At 41.0% G+C, this 19,648-nt stretch overlaps 1 protein-coding gene across 3 annotated transcripts in view; it reads left to right on the top strand.

The window, feature by feature from the left end:
- The window catches only part of pof1b (POF1B actin binding protein), a 35,621-nt gene that overhangs the window by 9,347 nt on the left and 6,626 nt on the right, over positions 1-19,648 (top strand). For all 3 annotated transcript variants that reach the window (XM_074672994.1, XM_074672996.1, XM_074672995.1), the window contains exons 3-10: positions 13,114-13,385; positions 14,497-14,530; positions 14,740-14,820; positions 16,221-16,313; positions 16,986-17,099; positions 17,359-17,511; positions 17,909-18,028; positions 18,588-18,722. In XM_074672994.1, coding sequence (XP_074529095.1) covers positions 13,114-13,385; positions 14,497-14,530; positions 14,740-14,820; positions 16,221-16,313; positions 16,986-17,099; positions 17,359-17,511; positions 17,909-18,028; positions 18,588-18,722 — 1,002 coding nt within the window. The remainder of the gene's footprint in view (positions 1-13,113; positions 13,386-14,496; positions 14,531-14,739; positions 14,821-16,220; positions 16,314-16,985; positions 17,100-17,358; positions 17,512-17,908; positions 18,029-18,587; positions 18,723-19,648) is intronic.

Consider the following 19,648-nt stretch of genomic DNA (forward strand, 5'->3'; position numbering starts at 1 on the left):
CTGATCCCGTCTGTTTTGGTATCGCAGCAATGTGAAAGCTTGCCAAGTTGTATGATGAGAATGATGGATGAAGATGTTGTTGTGTGTTGCCAAAACCAGCACATCATGACTGATTAACGGTCAGGGAGGCATGCCAAATATACACCGGCCTCAAAACTGGTTTTGATTAATTGGTTTTCCCGAGGACTCATCTGTGTGGGTGTTTTCTTTTAGTCTGGATTTTTTCTGGAGTCCTGACGTTAAGACAAATATGTTCAAGCTTTTTCTCTCTTTCTTTTCCAAAAACTCTCGGTGCCTTTCAGGATCATGTTTTTTTAGATGCAAGATGATGTTAAAGGAGTGATGTTCTGCTCCTTCTTCAACTGCTGCTGACATGTTACAGCTTGTAGTTTGCATGCATAATCTATCAATGCATAAGCATCATTATATCAGCTGCTGATGTCAGCAAAATTCTTGATATCTGCCGACAGGATGATTTAAGCTTTTATCAGCTCATATTGCATTAATATTTTTGCACATCCCCTGAACAGCTTTTCTTTCGTTAGTATGACGTTGCATGTTGTTTCAGGATGTTTTGGTCGTACTGAACATGATTAGATCACACACAGATGTACTCACATGTGGTTGTTTGACTGTTTTCACTTTCCTATAGTATGATGAGAATGATGAATTTCCACACTGCTGACACTGAAGCCACAGAGTTACAAATGCTAAGGTTGACCCCAATGCAATATTTGAGATTGGGATCTGGACATCGCTAATCAAAACTTTGCAAGTTAAATTCTGGCGTCCCCTTGGGTTTAATCTCAGGCGCCAGTCTTTTTAAACTCTATATATGTTGCCTCTTGAAATGTCATCCGAAGTCATCACCATCAACAGCTATGCTGATGATAGACAGCTGTATGTCACTATGCCTTCTGTTGCCCTGTCTTCACTTTCCCTGAGGCAAAATGGAGCATGCATCTGTATATTTCTGCAGATAAGATGGTATCACAGCTTTTCTGAGTGTGGATGATGGATTCCTCTATATTTTTTTTTGCAGGGATTGCAAACTCTGTGTGAATCTTGTGATGTCAGGCTGTGTGAATTGACACTGGTAAGGGAAAGTAGCAGGACAAGTTTTTTTCAGGGATCCCTCTGAAGCACAGTTTAACTAACTGATCCGTGACACCCCATGAGAGACTATCGGTCTGTCAGAGTCTTGGCCCTAACATTCCCAATGGTTCAGTCTTTATCTTTGCCTGCAGCTCTGAGCTGAGAGTCTGCACGTCTATGCAGGCAGGAGACTTTTCTGCAACTATGCAGTCAAGCTTTATTCTCTTATTTCAGCAGGAGCAGAAAGAACCTCTTGCACTCTGACATCGTGTAAACAGTTAGCTCAGATGAGGTCGGAGGTTAAATTGTTGATCGTCCGCGGCTGAGTGAGAGGTGTGACGTTTTCTTTAGAAAGCTCAGGTTCAAGTGTTGAGCAGAGAGGTTGTTGATGGACATGTTAACCTCTGTGTGGATGATCTGTCACCATTTATCTCTGTCAGCTTGACAAACACAAACATCACTTCATTCTAACTCACATGAGACAGATGTAAGGACTGAGGAAGTTTCACGAACTCTCAGTCTCTGCTCGGAAGCTCCTGAAGAGGCTTTTCTCAGCTCTGTGGGGTATGTGAAGAATTCTCACTTAATAACAGGATGGTGAGGGAGGGTGACACATGGTGGTGAGACAGGAATGCTGAACAGTATGTTGTATTTTAAATGTTTACTGTGAGGTAATCTGGCTGTCAGGATGTGATGATGTGGCTTTAATTAGGAGTGCATGAAGAGCATGTTTCTCTTTAGCATCAAGTTTTTCCAAGTATTGCACTGATGATGCAACATTATGTTTATGTTATTATGTTAAGAGCAGCTTTTTGTCTCCCACATTGTTTCCTGAAACTGCTGAAGAAACACTTTTCTATTTTTGACCCCGAAACTGCTTTGTTCAGTGTTCTTACTGGCTTGATGTGTTGCTTCATGTGTTTTGGAGAGAAGAGATCCATAAGGGATCACCTGGCTCTAGCTGAATTACAATAACTTTTTCATTGAAGAAATACAAATGTAAACATGACAGGCCAATGTGAGCAGCAGCCTCTTCTGCTTTATCTCTGTGTGAAACATTCTAAAATTAAAATAATTGGATTAAACCAATATTATAATATAATTTGCCCAGTTTTAACTATCATGACAAGGGATTCACTGACCCAACTTTTCTGGTTTCAGTGGCGATACCGATACCTGGGCTTTGGTAACGACACATACTGATACCTAGCCGATACCAGTGTTAAATAATAACCTGCATGCCTTACTGTGGAATAAGACTGGTAATGTTTTCGGTAAAAGGCAAAAAACGAATAGATGGAATTGCTGAAGTTGATGTTTATTTAAACTATGAAATATTTAAATGTTCACCATTGAAATAGTTCTGCAGAATGTAGACTAGTTATATTCAAATGTAAACTTTGAAACTCTGTAGACTGGTAATGCAGCAAAGAGTGCTGCCAAAAAACCTAAAATAAAACAAAAAGGCAGAGAGCTGTTAGCCTGGCTCAGCAGTCAGCACCATGAATCTGTTCCCACCGATACTGATCCAGCTTTGAGGGGCACCAATACACTGATCACTGATACCACAGATCAGTAGCAAGGCATCCCTAGCTGCCTGGTGTGTTTTAGAGAGATGGTTGTTTACAGCCTCTATAATTTTGGAAAAAAAGCACAAAAAAGAAAAATGCTGATGGAAAAAGTTGTGGAGACGGCAGGGATATGGGCTGTATGGATAACAACGAGAGTTGGAGGTGACTAAAGTCGTCACTAGTATTAGAAATAGATTTCTTACTTCCTCATCAGTCAGTCAGCTCAGTCAGCTTGTGTCTTGATTGGCTTTGCTCTGGTTCACGTGACATTACATGCTGTACCTGCTCGGCTCCTCTCAGAGTGTCTGACACACTAAGGATTTTTAGTCCCAAATATTAAACATGTTCATGATCTAGGATCTGCCATTTGGAGGCATTCAGAACAACTCCCGCAGACAAAATCACACTTACAGACACCAGACAACCAGGCCTTTGCTGGCTTTGATCGTAAGTGGGAGATCAGGACAAAAATCAGCCTGATTATCCTGTAGTGTGTACCCGACTTGAGACATATTAGTGGCATTTCAGACCTACAACAACACAATATCTACAGTTTAGGGCTATATGATGGAAGGTAAGCAGTATAGCTTCACAGCGAGTACACGGTAAAGTCCAGTGTTTGATTTTCACTGTTGAGGATACTTCGCACTAGTTCAGGGGGTTAAAGTTCCTGTTAAAACTCTGGCCTCCTCCTTTAGTCAAAAAACGTGCTTATCAGGCTGACTGGTCACTCTATCCCAGCTGTAAATAAACTGTGGTTGTATTTGTTTTGAATCTCAGTCACCCCTCCAAGATGGTAATTCAAAGCCTCATAGCATTCAGCTTTTTGCAGTGTCGACAGAGTTTATGGTTTTGCAGCTGATAAACAATGTTGGCAAACATGTTTTTTGCAATGTCAGCTAACATCTTGTCAGTGCTTGTGTTTCTCTGCTCTCTTGTTTCTGTGTTAGTGAGTAAAATGAGACAGACAGGTGAGAAAACTTGGCTTGTTGCCTCAGCCGCCTGTTTTTACCTGAATCCATACTTCTCAAAATCATCTGTAGATTTTCATCTTATCACATGTGCAGCATCTGCTTCAGCGTCTGCTCCTGATTCAGATTTTAATCTGATTGATGGTGAAACTCAAGCATGATTTACTGGTTTCTTCTCGCACATGACTGCATAGAAGATCTCCCTCCCAACCATTAGCTCATATATTTTTGATTTTTACCTCTCTAAACCTTTTACATTGCTCGAACCAATCTACAGCCGGCCACTCCCTTTACTTGTCAGCAAGTTTACCAGTTGATTCAGATCGATTCAAGCGTTGCCTTATCATTCAGACACACCAGTTTATTTATGACTGGTTGAGTAACTGAACACTTTTCTTGCACATGCAACATGTGTACTTACATCATAGAAGAAGAAAGTTATGTAATCAGAACCTCAGGAGAGAGAAGCTGCGGGAAAACCTGACATTGTTGGAAAGCAGCGAGAAACATGAGTGGAATTTCACTCTTGATTTGACCTCTGGTGATGTGTCTTTCGCCTGCAGAGAATGTTTAAAGGAAAAGTCTTGCATGTGATGGAGTAAGACTTTTCACTATCTGGCCCAGAGGTGGATGGAAAGATCTGAAACAGCTCTTGTAGCCAAGTAGAAATCTATCTGAATGTGACGTAAGGTGTCTGAGGAGGCAAGTCAAGACGTAAAGAGGACACCAGTCATGTTTACAAAATATCCAAGATGGTGAACCAGAGTCTCACACTTTATGAGACGTGTTGTTTTGTTTTACTCTATCATCAAACGTGTCACCGGAGAATAATTACAGTGAAGAATTCAACAATTAATCAAATAGCCAACAGGAAGTTGATGATTAATTAAATTGATATAGTTGTTGCTAACCACTAACATTTCTCAACACTTAAAGACTCAAGAGGAAAAGAGAAAAAATAGCCATTTAATAATTCCTGAAATAAAATGACATTTTGTCACTGTTATTGTGTATACTACGACAAATATGCTAGAAAAATGTACACATGCAAAAATAGTATTGTGTTTTTCCCTCCTAACACAGTCTCTAAATGTAGTATCTGAAGAAGACAGAGAGAATTTTTAAAAATTTGGCTCAAATGTCCATTCAGGCTTATGATTGAACTGCTTAGAAGCAAAAGGTCAAATGGCAAGAGTCTAATTCTAATTCTTGTCCAATCATTCTGCTTTTGCAAGACAGGTTAACTGACAGCCACATGTTCAGAAAAAAAGAAATAATATTCTGTCACTCCAGACTGCTCCTTTTCACTTTAGACCTTCTCACCTCACTTTTATTTTCCATTCTAAACATTTTATTACCTTCATCAAGTGGACAAATGGTGGATGTCAAATGGTAACTGGTGGTTTTGGATCACTTCCAGCTGGTAGCGACAGTGAAACTGCTTCGCTTCCCTTCATTCACTTCCTGTGAAATTCATAATTTTCTGTGTGTCGAAACCACAATGGAGCTTTGGATGAGGTCGATAAGCTGGTTTTCGTCAGGGTTTGTTGACTTTAATCACTTCTGTGGAAGGCTTGAAGCTGTGTTTTGTCTGCCAGGAGTTTTAAGGCACACCTACTAAAGGTTAAGACAGGATTTTGGATGTTTGCTCTCAGATTGTGATGCAGCAACAGAGTTGGAGTTGTTGTGTGTTCAGGTTGGGTTTGTTTACGTTTTGTTCTCTGGTATTTAAGAGTTGCATGTGTTGAAGTTAAAACTACCTCTCTTTGTTTTAAGAATGAAGAAATTAAGTCTTGAATCTTTGGAAAACCTTGGAGGTATGAGCTTTTAGAAGGGAGATGTTTTGCAAGTGAGCGTACACAAAGATCCTGTGTGGTAAAGTGACTCCTCTCGCCAAACAACCTCTAGTGTTACTCGCCTACAAAGAGCCCTGAGAGCCCGGTTCACACACTGACCTACATCTCTCTCCCTCTCTCTGTCACACACACTCACATACACACATACACACACACACACACACACACAGCGGAGGGCCTGTCCTGGTGAAGAGTTGAGGTGATGATGTCTTCAGGGTGAATATTGGGTTACTTTCCTTCTGGGACGCCCTTTTCAGAGCCGGTGAAGTGAAACGTGATCGGCTGCTTTCTGATCCAAAATGAGTGAATTCTGTTTGAATCCAAAACAGGAAGTTGTGACCTTTTGACCTGATTTGTAAAACATAGAGATGTAATTTCTGAGCAGGCAGAGGAAAATGAAAGATGTTTTTTGACTTTAGGGAAGAAGTTAACTTAAAGGAGCACATGGACATGAAGAGAGCGTGAAAATAACTATCCATGGTGATTTAAGCCGAGATCATCACATGCTGCAGGAATTCTTAAACATGGCTGAAACTTATTATTTCCATCACAACATCTTCATCCATGAACTCTTTTCAAAGTCCAAAACAGATTTTCAGGCTCATAATGAAAGGAAAGTGCAGGTTTGTTGGTGCAGAACCTATATATCAAAGCAAAACCGTAAAAATGTTTAAATAGTCAAAGTTTGTGATGAAAAATACAGCATATTTTTGTTTAATTAACAGTTAAAACAGTCATTAACTCTGACTTTTTATTTTTCCACACGTAGATTTCCCCCTTTTCCTTTTCAAAAGTTTCAAACTGTCTGCAACATCAACTTTACAGCTTGTTAGTGAGGCCTGTCCTCCCTGTCATCTTCCTGATATCCCTTCTCAGAATCACCTCTGTGTGCTCTCAACTTTTGCCCTCTCCTATGAGAAAAAGCCGAGATCTATCTTCAGTGTGGAAAACTGTCTTTGGCTTCATGGAAGAAGAGAAAGATGATGCGTGCAGAATCTGATTGCGTTGTGCTTTCTCCTAAACAAGCTTATTTGTGCTCTACATTAAAGCTTGTGCTGCTTCCATTTGTACTCGAAACTGGAAAGTCGGGAGTGGGAGTGACATCATCTCTGAGCTCAGCATTCTGGTTGTAAAGTCAGAAAAACTTGCCGTAAAAGTAGTATTTCTGTATAGTAGTAGTATTTTTATATATAAACATAGAATAATACTATGTATATGGCTGATTTATTGCGACAAACATGAGTCAGAAATTCTAAAATAAAAAAATTATAACAGGTGCTTAATTACTGATGAACCCTGAACTCAGAATTTCTGACTGGGAACTCAGGGGTGGTGTGGGTGCCCCGACTTACATGTTGGAAATTTCGATCCGGAACCCACTCGGAACCAAGTGGCAACCTCTGGTCTGAGAATATGAGACAATGCGGAGGTACCAAAATCTGCTGTTTCTCAAGTGTTCGCATGAGACTGGAAGTAGCGGAAGTCACATACACACCAAGCCAAAGAAAGCCATTTTCAAAGCAGAAATTAACCTATTTACAGCCTGGTTCAAAAAACGTCTCCTGTCTGAGTCTCTAATTTTACTACCGGCACCCACTGTACGGGGGGTGAATTTTTTTCTAACGCTGCGGTTCAGATGATATTAAGATCGCAAGCTCCCCCAATAAGAGGCACAGCTGAGGGTCACATGATGGCCGGTGCCCTATGGCTGTAGGTGAAGCCCTTGCCACTACCAATATGGCCACTATAGCCAATGTGCTTCATTTTCCGTTTCAGAAACAGATGGGTGATGTTGGCGAGACTACGTCCATGTTTTATACAGTCTATGCTCGGAACCTGGAAATTCTGAACTCTGAGTACAAATGGAACGCACCATTAACTTCTTAAAATGTACATGTTTCATTCACTGTTTGTTTGAGCCACAGATGATCTGTGTCCACAATCTTTTCACACCTCTCTGGGTCAGTTTGCTCCACAAACACAAACACACACATGTGCATACCCCCCCGGTTGTAACCTGCTAACCCATCATGAGGTTGTTGTTTTCTCACCTCACATTCTGCACAGTGCTACAAACTCAGGTCTGCACAGAGTCTCTGGAATTTAACGTCTGCAGGTCAGCAGCTTGTTGAAGTGTGTCAGAGTCCACCTCAGGCATTTTAGGGATCCTGATAATGAACACAACACCCTCTCCCACCTGCAGGAGCCAACCCACTCCTCTCACTGACAGGTCTTTGTGTGTCTGCTGATAAGAAGTCAATAATCTGCAGACAGTTTGGTCTCCAGACTTGTTCAAGTCTCTGCTCTCGCTCTCTCTGCAGGAATGACTGGCATGAAACGACTCTGAGACACACCCACCTCCATGTGATCACATTATGTGCAAGTCCTATCTGTAGAGCTGCACTCCTCACCTCACCTGTCCATACGTTACTTTAGCTTAAGTATTTATGACCACACATAAACTTCCTGAAAGCATGAACCTCTGCTTCAGCTTTGAACTTTGAGCTCGTAAACCTCCCTCTTACTCTGGATTTGTCTTCAAAGCCACCAGACAGGGTTTGACTTCACTTTACAACCATGCACCGTGAGATACCAGAGCCATGTGTCATTTTGGACACTTGTTTGAGCCCCAAGCCCTGATCAAACATGGAGAGATGTGTTTTGAAAACAGGTGCGAGTTTTATGGTAGAGACGAACGGGTATGGGATTCTTAAAACAATACAGATCTCAGATAGTGCAAAAAGTTATTTTATATTCTGGAGTTAAAGTGCCTCCTTTTGTAAAAACTGCACAATGAAACCATTTGCAGATCATTTCAAGCATTGTTTGCTGCATCTTCTGTTCATCTGCAAAATTTTGGCCTTTACCACTCAAAACACTGGGGTCACCAAGATATTTCTTACACTCGATTTTACTTCTGCTGACACAAAACCATTGTCTTTTTCAGTACAGGATTCTGTTACACATTGTGCACAAACACACCATGTATTTTATGATATTTAAGCCCCACCACTAACCCCTTTTAGAATAACACCACCACCAACAACAATCTGATCCTTTTCTGTTTTTTTTTTCTTCAGTATTCTTTCGTCCTACTGGTTAAGAATCATAGTTTAAAACCTATCGGAGTGTCAGGACATTTTCTGAGTGCTCTTTAAAATACCGTAATTCCTCAACCATTTGGGCCAGCCTGAAGATTCAGACTGCTCCTTTGATGAAGAACAACAAGCTTTACACCATATCCAGGGTATTACTGTATTGCATAGGAATTCATGTGCACATTGTTCTACTTACAGGCAATAATTGATGCAAGCTGTTCTCATTACCGTAACTCTTTGAACATTTGGGCAAGCAAAAATTTTTAAATTACATGAAAGAAGAGAAGATGAGCTTCCCGGGCATGATCTCTGACAACAAAAAAATAACAAAAAAGTCCAGATGGCCAGTATGATACTTGGATGATAAAAACGGGATTGGCCTCCAACTGTGACAGGGCGCTGACAATACCTGTACACTCATAAGAAAATGTATTATAGGGCTCTTTAGACAACATTGCAGATACTTTGTGAAAGCTTCTACATCATGCAAACAAAATATAAGCTGGTGTCTTCAGAAAGTAAGAAGATGTCTGCAAGTGTTTGGGTTCCAACATGGCCGGGTAGAGTTCTGTTTCACCCACTTTTGAGAGTATTTTAAGTAGGGATGGGGCACAAGTAGGGATAGGAACTTTCAATGTTCTGACCAAATTCCATCTGTACTACTAACTCATGTAAAATCAAACGCTACCATGTTTAGGTACCTAAACACATCCTTGTGACTGTGGGAGAGTAGAAGAGTAGGCAATATTCCATTGTGGACATGAGCACAACATTGCAAGTTTGTAAACTAAAAAATAAATATGTTAAATTGTAAAACTTTGTGATTTTATAATGAAACATATAGATATTTATTACCACATAAACACACAGAAAAGTAGCAAAAACTGGTACCACTGAGTACAAATACCAAAACATCAGTACCGAATCATTTTAAATGTGAAAGGTGCCCATCCCTACATTTCAGAGTGTGTGCTTGGTTAAAAACGTTAAGTGATTGATTTATTTTCAAGAAATAGAAAGTCCTCATTCAAACTCTTTGCTGATATCAGTTCCTCCTCACTGCTTTTGTTTTGTCTTCCTGTCAGTGGAATTTCCTAGATTTATTTCTGCTGTGAAAACAGTACTGGAGCTAACTCTACAGTAAAATGTCCTCTGATTAACGACCATTCTGATTAAATCATTGTTTGGCTTTTCTCCCTTTGGCTCGTCTGCACCACTTGTGGTTGCAGTAATGTCAGAGTGCCAGGATACTCAGACACTTTCATTTTCTCCGGAATGAGAGTTGTTTAAAATACCTGTGCATCATTTCAGGAAGTGTTGATGCAACGCTTGAATTGTCTGTAACACAAACTTCACCATTTGGTCACATGAGGCTGTTATCAGAGCCCGTCACATTGAACACCTTTGTGTCAGTGTCAACAGACTCAGAACTTGATATAGAAGTGCTGCAGGGATCCATGCGGGTCTTGGTGGCTCTCCAGTGGCATGGTAGTGTAATTTTCACCTTCTGGGAAATGTGGTTCCTGATGGTCCCCCAGGTTCATGTGGAATCTGGCTGGACCGCTCTGTTGAGCAAGAGTTTTGTAGTTTAAGATTTCATGACATCAGACTGAAGGTTTCTCTATTCAAACGTGAAACTAGAAGAGAAATGTAATCTGAAACATCTCATGGTTGACTTGTTTCATTCAGAAAGGTATGTGGCTGTTGCAAATTCTTTGCTCTTTCAAAAAATAAACAAAAAAAGAGTCCAGGAGTTGTATTTTACTTAGCAAGTAAGAAAGTCATTGTAAAATGTGAAAATGTAGAGTTTACTTGCAAAATAATTTCTGTGATGATTTAAAATCTGACATTCTTCTTGGGAATTATGGACGCTGTGTCCTTGGCTCTAAAGAGGAGAGGGAGCACCCGGCTTGTTCTCAGCTCAAAGCCAGCACCACTGATGGTCTGGGGATCAGATTGAAGGCTCCATTAATGCTGAACAATATCTACAGGTTTCAGATTATGGTTCTTAAGGATTTTAAAGAGACAATGACAAAACCACATTCTGCATGGATTGCAACAGCATGGCTCCATAGAAGAAGAGTCCAGGTGCTAAACTGACCTGCCTGCAGTCCGCACTTAAAACATTTTGTGTACCATGTAATGAAAAATACACCAAATGGAGATTCCATTATCCTCCATCACGAAAAAATGGAACATTTCTCTTCATGAAAGTGACTGGAATGGGAGGGTAGAGTCAAAGATGATACCCAGGTTGTGGACTCTGGGAGATGGAACAGCTTAACTTGGAGGAGGAGATCTCAATCTCCAATCCTTTCTGTGGCTCCATTTAAAAGGAAAATGAACAGGTTTCCTAACTGGATAAGATTTATCAGGAAGCATTGTTAAAACAAGGAAATACTCCACCAAACATGTGGATGAAGTTACTTTCCTCACTGAAATGAAAGCTCTCATGAGTATGCCTCTTTGACTCTTAGAACCTGTCCGTCAGCTCTGTGTAGGTTATACAGGATCCGTACAGGTAGACAGGTAGGAACGAGAACCCTGCACAGGCCTGGGGCCTTGCTGCAGATGCACGCCCTGTAAGAAAAACAGCTCCACCCTCGTGTTGGGTCTATACCGTACTGTGGGGGTTTACATAAGGCTACACATCTCAAACAGGCCTGTCAGAAAAACAAACAGACCTCTCACTTTTAAGCCATTTTTGTTTCAGATTTAATCACAGTCTGGATCTTCTTCATGCTGAAGGATGAGAGAATTAGTGTCTCTGTCACTGCACGATATCTTTGAAAATCTGGTGGGTGCAGCTGAGTTATTTGAAAAGAGCCCATTAGCAACCGGTTTAGTCACTGCATGCCTCAGAAAGCTCGGAGCAGAAGAGAAGAGGCTGAAAGAAGTTGATGGATAATGTTGCAGCCCTCCCCCCCCCGTCTGTACCTCTGCTTGTTTCCTCATACAGACGTGATAGAGTGACTGACGGGTGTTTGCACACAGTGAAAGTTTTCTCTGTGTGAAGCGTACACACATAGGACACAGGACGCTCAGCAGCAGGGCCTCTGATCACAGGTTACATAACAAGTGTTTGACCTCAGCGCTGCTACATGCAGATAAAAGGAGGTGATGGGTGTGTTCGCTCATGTCACGTGGATGTGCTCGTGGGCTGTGCAGGGTTGTGGAGGAGTTCCTCGGAAGTTCTTTCACTATGCTCAACCTTCATGGTAGTCTTTTATTTTGAAAAGGAAACGGATTGAATGTCCACATATTTTCTGTACTTTTGGTGTTTTACCAATTTGTTTGCTCCTTGATTCTGGCAATGCCCCAGACAGTTCTCCACAATTTCATTTTCTTCTTGTCTTTAGACCTAGTTTAAGATAAGACAGTCTGTTAGAGCTCATTATACTGTGACGCTCACTACTAAACACTCTCCCCTTGTTTCTGTGAGTAAATTATTAAGATGAGATGAGATAACACTTCATTGATCCCTGGGGGAGAACTCTTTTCTTCTTTTTGCAGCATAAAGTCATATACAGTGAGAACAAAGTGGAAAAACAGTGTACAAGGAAGTAAAATAAAAGTGAAATAAACTAAGAATAGTCATTTTACTTGTGAATATAAAGCAGCAAATACATTGTTAAAACCTGTGCTAGTAGCAGGTTGGAGCACTGTTTTTGTACTTACTTCATCCACAGTCCTGTTTTATCTGAATGAAGGCATTAAAGAAAAAAGCTACATACATTCTGCAGAGAGTCAACAACTCTTACTGCTGACATGTTTACATGAATGTATTTATCATGGTGTGACAATGTGAAAGTTCAAATTCCCTTTAGAGGACAGAAGATTAGATTAAAGTTATGAAGTGGTGCAGAAAAGACAAAAATTGATGGCTCAGGATGCGGGAATAAAAATGTTTTGAACTAAAAATGTTGTTTGCAGGCCAAAACAGTCTGAATAACAAGAACAATTCTGATGATGTCCAAATCGTGATACTGCCATAAAAAAAATTCAAACATATTTTGCCCATATCACCCCTTACTGGAGAACATTTTCCTTAAGGAGGTGCAGTTTGCTGATGTTTACACAGCACGTAACACTGCAGTAAAAGGCCATTAGAGCTGATACTATTGATTCAGAAGCATGAGAAACAAGTCTCAGTCTCCATTCTGGGCTTTGTTTTTCACTCGTAGTTAAAGAGGATGCTTTCTTAAGACTAGACAGCTTGCTATTAACTTTTTTTAACTGCTAGCATAACATCAACCACTGTTTGATATATCACAAACTATGTTTAAAGCATGGACCCATAACTTCATATTAACTTAAGAGAACCTTGTTGAATTTTCTTTTTCAGACTTCATCCCTTTCTTTTCTTTTCCATCACATGTATCGGTAAAAGTGCTACACCTGTCTCTGATCAGATGACAACTGATTTTGGCTTCAACATCGTCTTGTTCTTGTATTATTTTCTGCTATCTTCATTTATGCAGGAACCCTCAACAAAACCTTCTTTTTTGTTCTGTGTCCTCAGGTGGAAGTTGAGGACGATGTTGAGGAAGTTATTGAGGAAGAGGAAGAGGAGGAAGAGGAGACAGTGGTTTTGGAAGAGACAGAAATTGTTAATGTGATCCAGACAAAGCCTCCGATGTTGGATAGGATCTCAGCAGCGAAGGTGGAGATCCTGAAGGATGAGCCAACAAAGATGGACACGCGATACTTCGGCGAGTTGCTGGCTGACGTCTACAGGAAAAACTGCGACATCCACTCCTGCATCTCTGAGCATGTGGCCAAGATCCGAGGACAGTAAGTGCTTCTGCATCTCAGATGCGGATATTTGTGTGTGAACACAGAGAGGTTAGGGAGTCCTAGCTCTGCTCCTGTGAGTAGATTTCCAGAAATTAGCCCGAGGAGACCATGAGAAAGTTAGACACTGAAGGTTTGACAGCTTAGATATCCCAAAAGACTTGCTCAGACAGGCAGAAGGAGAGTTTAGTTATTTCTTATACTATTTTTTTTATGTTGTAATTCTGAAAAACATGACAGGTGCCATTGTTGGAGTCGCTAATGGTGTTTGAGAAATGAATCTTTTAAAGAAAGAGAAAAGTAAAACTTGACAGACAGAACTTTTTTTTTTGCTTTGCACAGCTTTTATCTGGGGTTTTACGACACTTTAAATCACCTGTAGCTGCTCCATAAAACCAGTGCATACAGGACACCTGTGTGGGGAAAGTATGTCACAAACATCAGGTGATTTAAGCAGCATATCAGAGCAAAAGCATAAGTTATTCGTTCATTCATGAGGTGTCATTGTAATTTATGAATGTGTCAGAGAGGGATTAATGATGGAATCTCAGTATAACTGAACTTTTCACCTCTGTGTGTGTGTGTGTGTGCCACTTGTGACACATGACACTCCAAACACACACCTATGACGGTGCACACATGGAGCTGTTGTATAAAACACAGTCAGGAGAAAATAAATCAGTGCAGGGTTTAATAACCTCTGCAGTGTGGGTCTTTGTAAAAGTGTTTGTGAAAGGATTTTTCAGCTGCAGGGACATGGGGTACAAATTACACATTAATCAAAGTTTCTGCATAATTGTTGAAGCCCAAACAATGTGATGACTAAACACAGACTCCTTCCTGCTGTGTCTATGTTTGTATCCCCCCGCTGACTCACTGTGAGATGCAGGAGTTATTGTAAGAAACAGTTTTTCCTCTCTGTAAACACACTTACACACTTTCTCCCCCCCCCTCTCTTGTACACACACACACACACACACACACACACACACACACACACACACACACACACACACACACACACACACACACACACACACACACTGACACCTGGAGTTTCTTGAGTCATGCTACCATCTTCATTGTTTGTTTTCCTCTCTGTGTGTTGCAGGAAGCACAAGCTCGACCCCAGTAATGACTACAAGGTGAACAAACACCCCCATTAACACATCTGGTGATCAAATCTAGACCCATTTCAAATATTGTCTCACTTGTGTGTGATGGATGAAAAGGAAATCAGTCCCACATCACATTTATGCTTTGTTCTTACATCTCTGTGTGGGTGACATTTAAGAATGAAACCCTTTTACAGTAAAAGCACATGTAACTGAGCAGTATCTGTGTTTGTGCTCAGGTGGAGAAAGAGGAGGTGGAGGCTCTGCTTCCGAAAGGAGCCACTGAACTGACCAAACAACAGATCCGCTACCTGCTTCAGGTCAGTGACTCAGGTGTTGTGTCTTAAGGCTGGTACACAGTACAGGATTCTCCAAACCTTCACACATTTAGAGACCACACACTTGATGATAACAAAAGACAGATCACAGAAGATTTCCCTCTCCTGATCTTACAGTGTGTGGTGTGCACTCTGAGGACACCACACACTGACAGATTCTTCAGCAGAGCTTCAGCTTCTTCACGCACAGTATTCCAAATCTCGTGCAGTAAAACGTGACTTTGGTGTAAACAAATATGACGGACGAACAGGAGAAAGCAATGACGGTTGTTCACAGCCTCTAAAATTACGAAAAAAAAAACCCAAAAAAGAAAAATGATGATGGAAAAAGTTGTGGAGATGGCGGGGATATGGGCTGAATGGATAACAAAGGGAGATGGTGATGAGTAAAGTTGTCACAAGTATTACAGATAGATTTCTAACTTCCTCATCAGTCAGTCAGCTGTGTCAGCTCGCGTCTTGATTGGCTTTGCTCCGGTAAACGTGACATTACATGCTGTACCTACTCAGCTCCTCTCAGAGTGCCCCACACACTACAGGATTTTTAGTCCAATGTCAAGCACGATCACTGAATCAGAGGCCTTCCGAGTGGCTCCGAGCAGAAAAAAATCACTCTTAACACTCCACACACCACAGGTAAATCACACAGGATGTCATCAGACAATCTGGCCTTTGCTGGCTTTGATCATAAGCGGGAAATCTGGACAAAAATCAGCCTGATCATCCTGTAGTGTGTACCCGCCTTTAGATAACTTAACTGCTAATATATTATCGCAATAACTTTCTTAGTCTTATTTATGTGGAAACATAGACAGTAAATAATGTTAAAAATCTGCGTTTATAGACAAAGAAAATGGGGTGTGCATAGGGAAATATTTGGAAAATGACCCAAACAAAAAGCAGGACAGAAAAGGTTGGAAAAGGTTTAAGAAAGAAGACATGATATGCAAATCCAGATTAAAGAGGAGGTAGGTGAAGGTGAAGAAATAAGAACATTGGAGAATGAGATTTTAACGAGACTTGCAGAAATGATGAGGTAACCACATAAAGATCTCCTCATTAGTTGAAGGGGTGGGGCCTCAAACACCAAGATCTGCCCAAAGCTCCACCCCCTTCAAGCCTTCAGAGATCTGGCCAATAGAAGAGAAGGGGGTCACCTCAAAGAGACAGCAGCTACAACAAAGCATTTCTGACAGAGGCTGAAACAAGGGTTTCCTCAAACATCAGTGATAGATAATGGGAAAAAAAAACATTTTATTGAGCTGTTAATCATGTAAGCTACTACAAGCGCACCAGAGGGACAAAATTAAGAAAAAAAGCAGGATACCTCTTCTTTAATCAAGGATGTCTGAAAGTGATCTTTCTGTTTGTGTCTCCCTCAGACTCGTCTGACTGCAGATAAAAGCATGCGTCTGCTGCTGTCCACCTTCAGCAGCCTGAGAGAGGAGCTGCTCCACATGTCTGAGGACCTGCGGGTAAGACGGAGACCCACTGAGACTACTTTCACCCATTAAACACACATTGATCATATCGAACAACTTAGTTTGCTACAGAAAATTTCCTCAGCTTGGAAAATAACTCTTTTTTTTTAAACCTGCAGCAGCAGAGAAACGCTCAAAGAAGTGTAAACACACACCATGACCAAGCTTAAAAAAACATAATCCTTATATTTCTTAAAGCAATGCCTGACATTCATGAGAGTGTAGTAAATATCTTCCATGAAGTGTGTGCACAGAAACATGCACGCGGCAGGGTGATAAAAGATAGAATGTGCACACACAGATCCAGGTCACAGCAGCAGTTTATGTCGGGTAAGAACAGTCTGTGCTTGCAACCTGAACTTCCACTTCCAGCAGCTTCTCACAGCTTTGTGAGAAAATGAAACGCTTTAAATAACTGCAGAAGTTTACAGGCTCTGACAGACAATAACAACTTATTATTGCAAGTGTTATTGCGGTTTGGTGGAGTCGCGTTGAATTGTTCGCTTGAATTCCTGAACAAAAAAAGATTTAACGCTTCACAAACACATAGAAAGTTGTTTAAACATATAAGGAATCAAATTTCAAAACATGGACAAGGACAGGAAGCATTTCACACTCATGATCAATTACAGTAATGTACAAACAATGCTTGGTCTGTGGTTTCAGCGTCTGGAAAGTGAGAAGGAGGCTCTGGAGAGAGATCTGAGCTTCAAAGCAGATCAGGCCAAACAGTATGACTGCCTCCTGGAGGCCGTGCGGGAAAACAACAGACAGCTCCAGGTACTGTACACCTGTGTGTGTGCGTGTGTGCATGCGTGTGTTGTCAGAACACACCCCATATGACGTATTCCTGATGTTCTGTGTGAAAAAATGAAATGCCTTGTATTAATGTCTGAAAACAAAACAAACTCAAAAATGCACACACACAAAGTGTTGTCACCCTCTACCTTACACACTGCAGACACAGAGTGACAAAAGCATTTAAATGTTGACTTTTAATGATTACATAAGCTCCTCGTAAATGTACATGTTTCTCCAGGCGTCTCTGAAAGAAACCAGCAGCGCCCAGCGTTCTCTGGAGAGTCAGCTCATGAGTACCAAAAGCAACGACTCCAGCCGAGAGTTCAAAATCAAAGAGCTGGAGGGGAGGATGAGAGCGCTGGAGAAGGAGAATGAGATGCTTAGACAGAAGGTGTGTGCACCACCTGTTTCACACTCACCTGTTTGTTCAGGGTCCACCTGAAAAAAATTTCCTTCAAAACACAGCTGAATCCAGAATTTCTACAATATACTGCAAAGTAACCGGATTAGTTTGATAAATTATCAGCACCTGACCACCGTTTTGATGATTTTGATTTTGTTTGAAAAGAACTCATAGCAAAGTTATCCCAGTTCCTCGAGATGGGAATTTTATGTTATAATAACTTCTCAGTGGCATGACTCCAAGAAATGCTGGATATAACCTTGACCATGAGATAGAAGAATGGAAAATAAGATAACAAGAAAATTGAATGGTAGTTTCAGGAGGTTTGAACTCCATAACACAGATGGTGATTTTTCTGTCCTATGTTTGTCCATCTGTCCTTCAGCTGGCCGGCCAGAGCAGCAGCTCCACCCTGCAGATCAAGACAGAGGAGCTTTCTCGTCAGTACAAGGATCAGCTGGAAGCCATGAGGAGGGAAAAAGACCAGGAGATCCAGAGGCTGCGGGTGCGACTTTCAAATTCATGATCATCATGATCATCAAGTTTTTCCTTGACACTGAAACTCTCTGCTCATAGTGGGTTAAGATGGGTCTCAGCCTGTAAGATGGGAATGGAGCTTATCTTATCTTGATGTTGTTTCTTTGTAAACAGTATAACAGAGTACAGTCTAGACCTGCTCTTTAGGGAAAGTGTCCTGAGATAACTCTTGTTGAGTGATTCTAATAAAGCAAGACAAACAACACCTAACTGAAAAATTAACCTTTTGCTACATTTATTATTGCCGGGGATTATGTTTGTCCCTTTCCTTTGAAAAGGGACAAAATGTTCACATTTTTGAACTTCTGTTTTAAAGAGAGTAACACGTCTTTGTAGCATTGCAAAAAAATGGTTTCTACAATGCTGATTGTTTGAATGCTGGGTTTTGAGTTCCTGGGTTCTAGAATGCTGTTTTAGAATACTTAGTTTTAGAATGTCTTGGTTCTAGAATACTGGGTTTGCAGATGCTGTTTTCTAGAATGCAGAGTTCTAGAATGCTGGTTTCACCTCTCCCATCCTCCTCTCAGACTCAGGTGACAAGAATCCAGACAGAGATCACCACCACTGAGAAGTCCTCCTCAGAAAAGAGCCTGCAGCTGAAGATCTCAGAGCTGCTCGCCATGTTGGAGCAGAGGCAGACCACCATCACACGCCAGGAGGAGGTCAGAAACACACGGCACTTTTATTAAAAGTTATTCCTGCCAAAAATAAAGAAAAAGGTATTGTTTTTTTTAGGTAGCAGTCACAAGAAACAACAGTCTGTGTGGTCAAGAATGCGGGAATGAAGTGCATGATTTATCTGGGATTGCATGAAATCCTAAAAACTGAGCCAGCTGCAGAGCTGTTAACACAGAAACACACACACACACACACACACACACACACACACACACACACACACACACACACACACACACACACACACACACACACACACACACACACACACACACACACACACACACACACACACACACGCGCACATACCTCAGGGCCTGTGAGGTGGTACATTTCCTCATTACATTGATGAATTTTCACTCTTCAGGTCCGTCTGCATTCTGATGAGTCTGTTTTTGTGCAGCGAGCTCTTGGTTACCATCAGCTCAGGAATGTTTCTGTCCCCTCATGCTGTAAATCTTCACATAACTTTCTCACACACACACACACACACACACACACACACACACACACACACACACACACACACACACACACACACACACACACACACACACACACACACACACACACACACACACACACACACACAGGCTGGAAAGGGTGTAAAGTTTTGTCACAAGACCACTAGAAGTTTTGATTCTGAAATGCTGAAGTGTCAAATAGCCAAAGGGAAACTTTGATAATAACAAGTAAAGATATAATAATATAAATATTATACCACAATATAAATTACAATTTTTACTTGGGAACTGTTGGAACAAAAAATGGGCAAATGATGAGAAGTGGGATCAAATAATCAGTCATAACATTTGGTACTTGATCCCCCAAGTTAGCCCCAAGCTGTTGGTATAAAGCCCTAAAAACACAGTTTATGCTAAAACAATGACTGATAAATCTGCAGAGATAA

This window comes from Halichoeres trimaculatus, unplaced genomic scaffold (genome assembly GCF_033239565.1).
Source record: "Halichoeres trimaculatus isolate MK-OKI-2021-1 unplaced genomic scaffold, fHalTri1.1 fHalTri1_scaffold_6, whole genome shotgun sequence".
Lineage (NCBI taxonomy): Eukaryota > Metazoa > Chordata > Actinopteri > Labriformes > Labridae > Halichoeres > Halichoeres trimaculatus.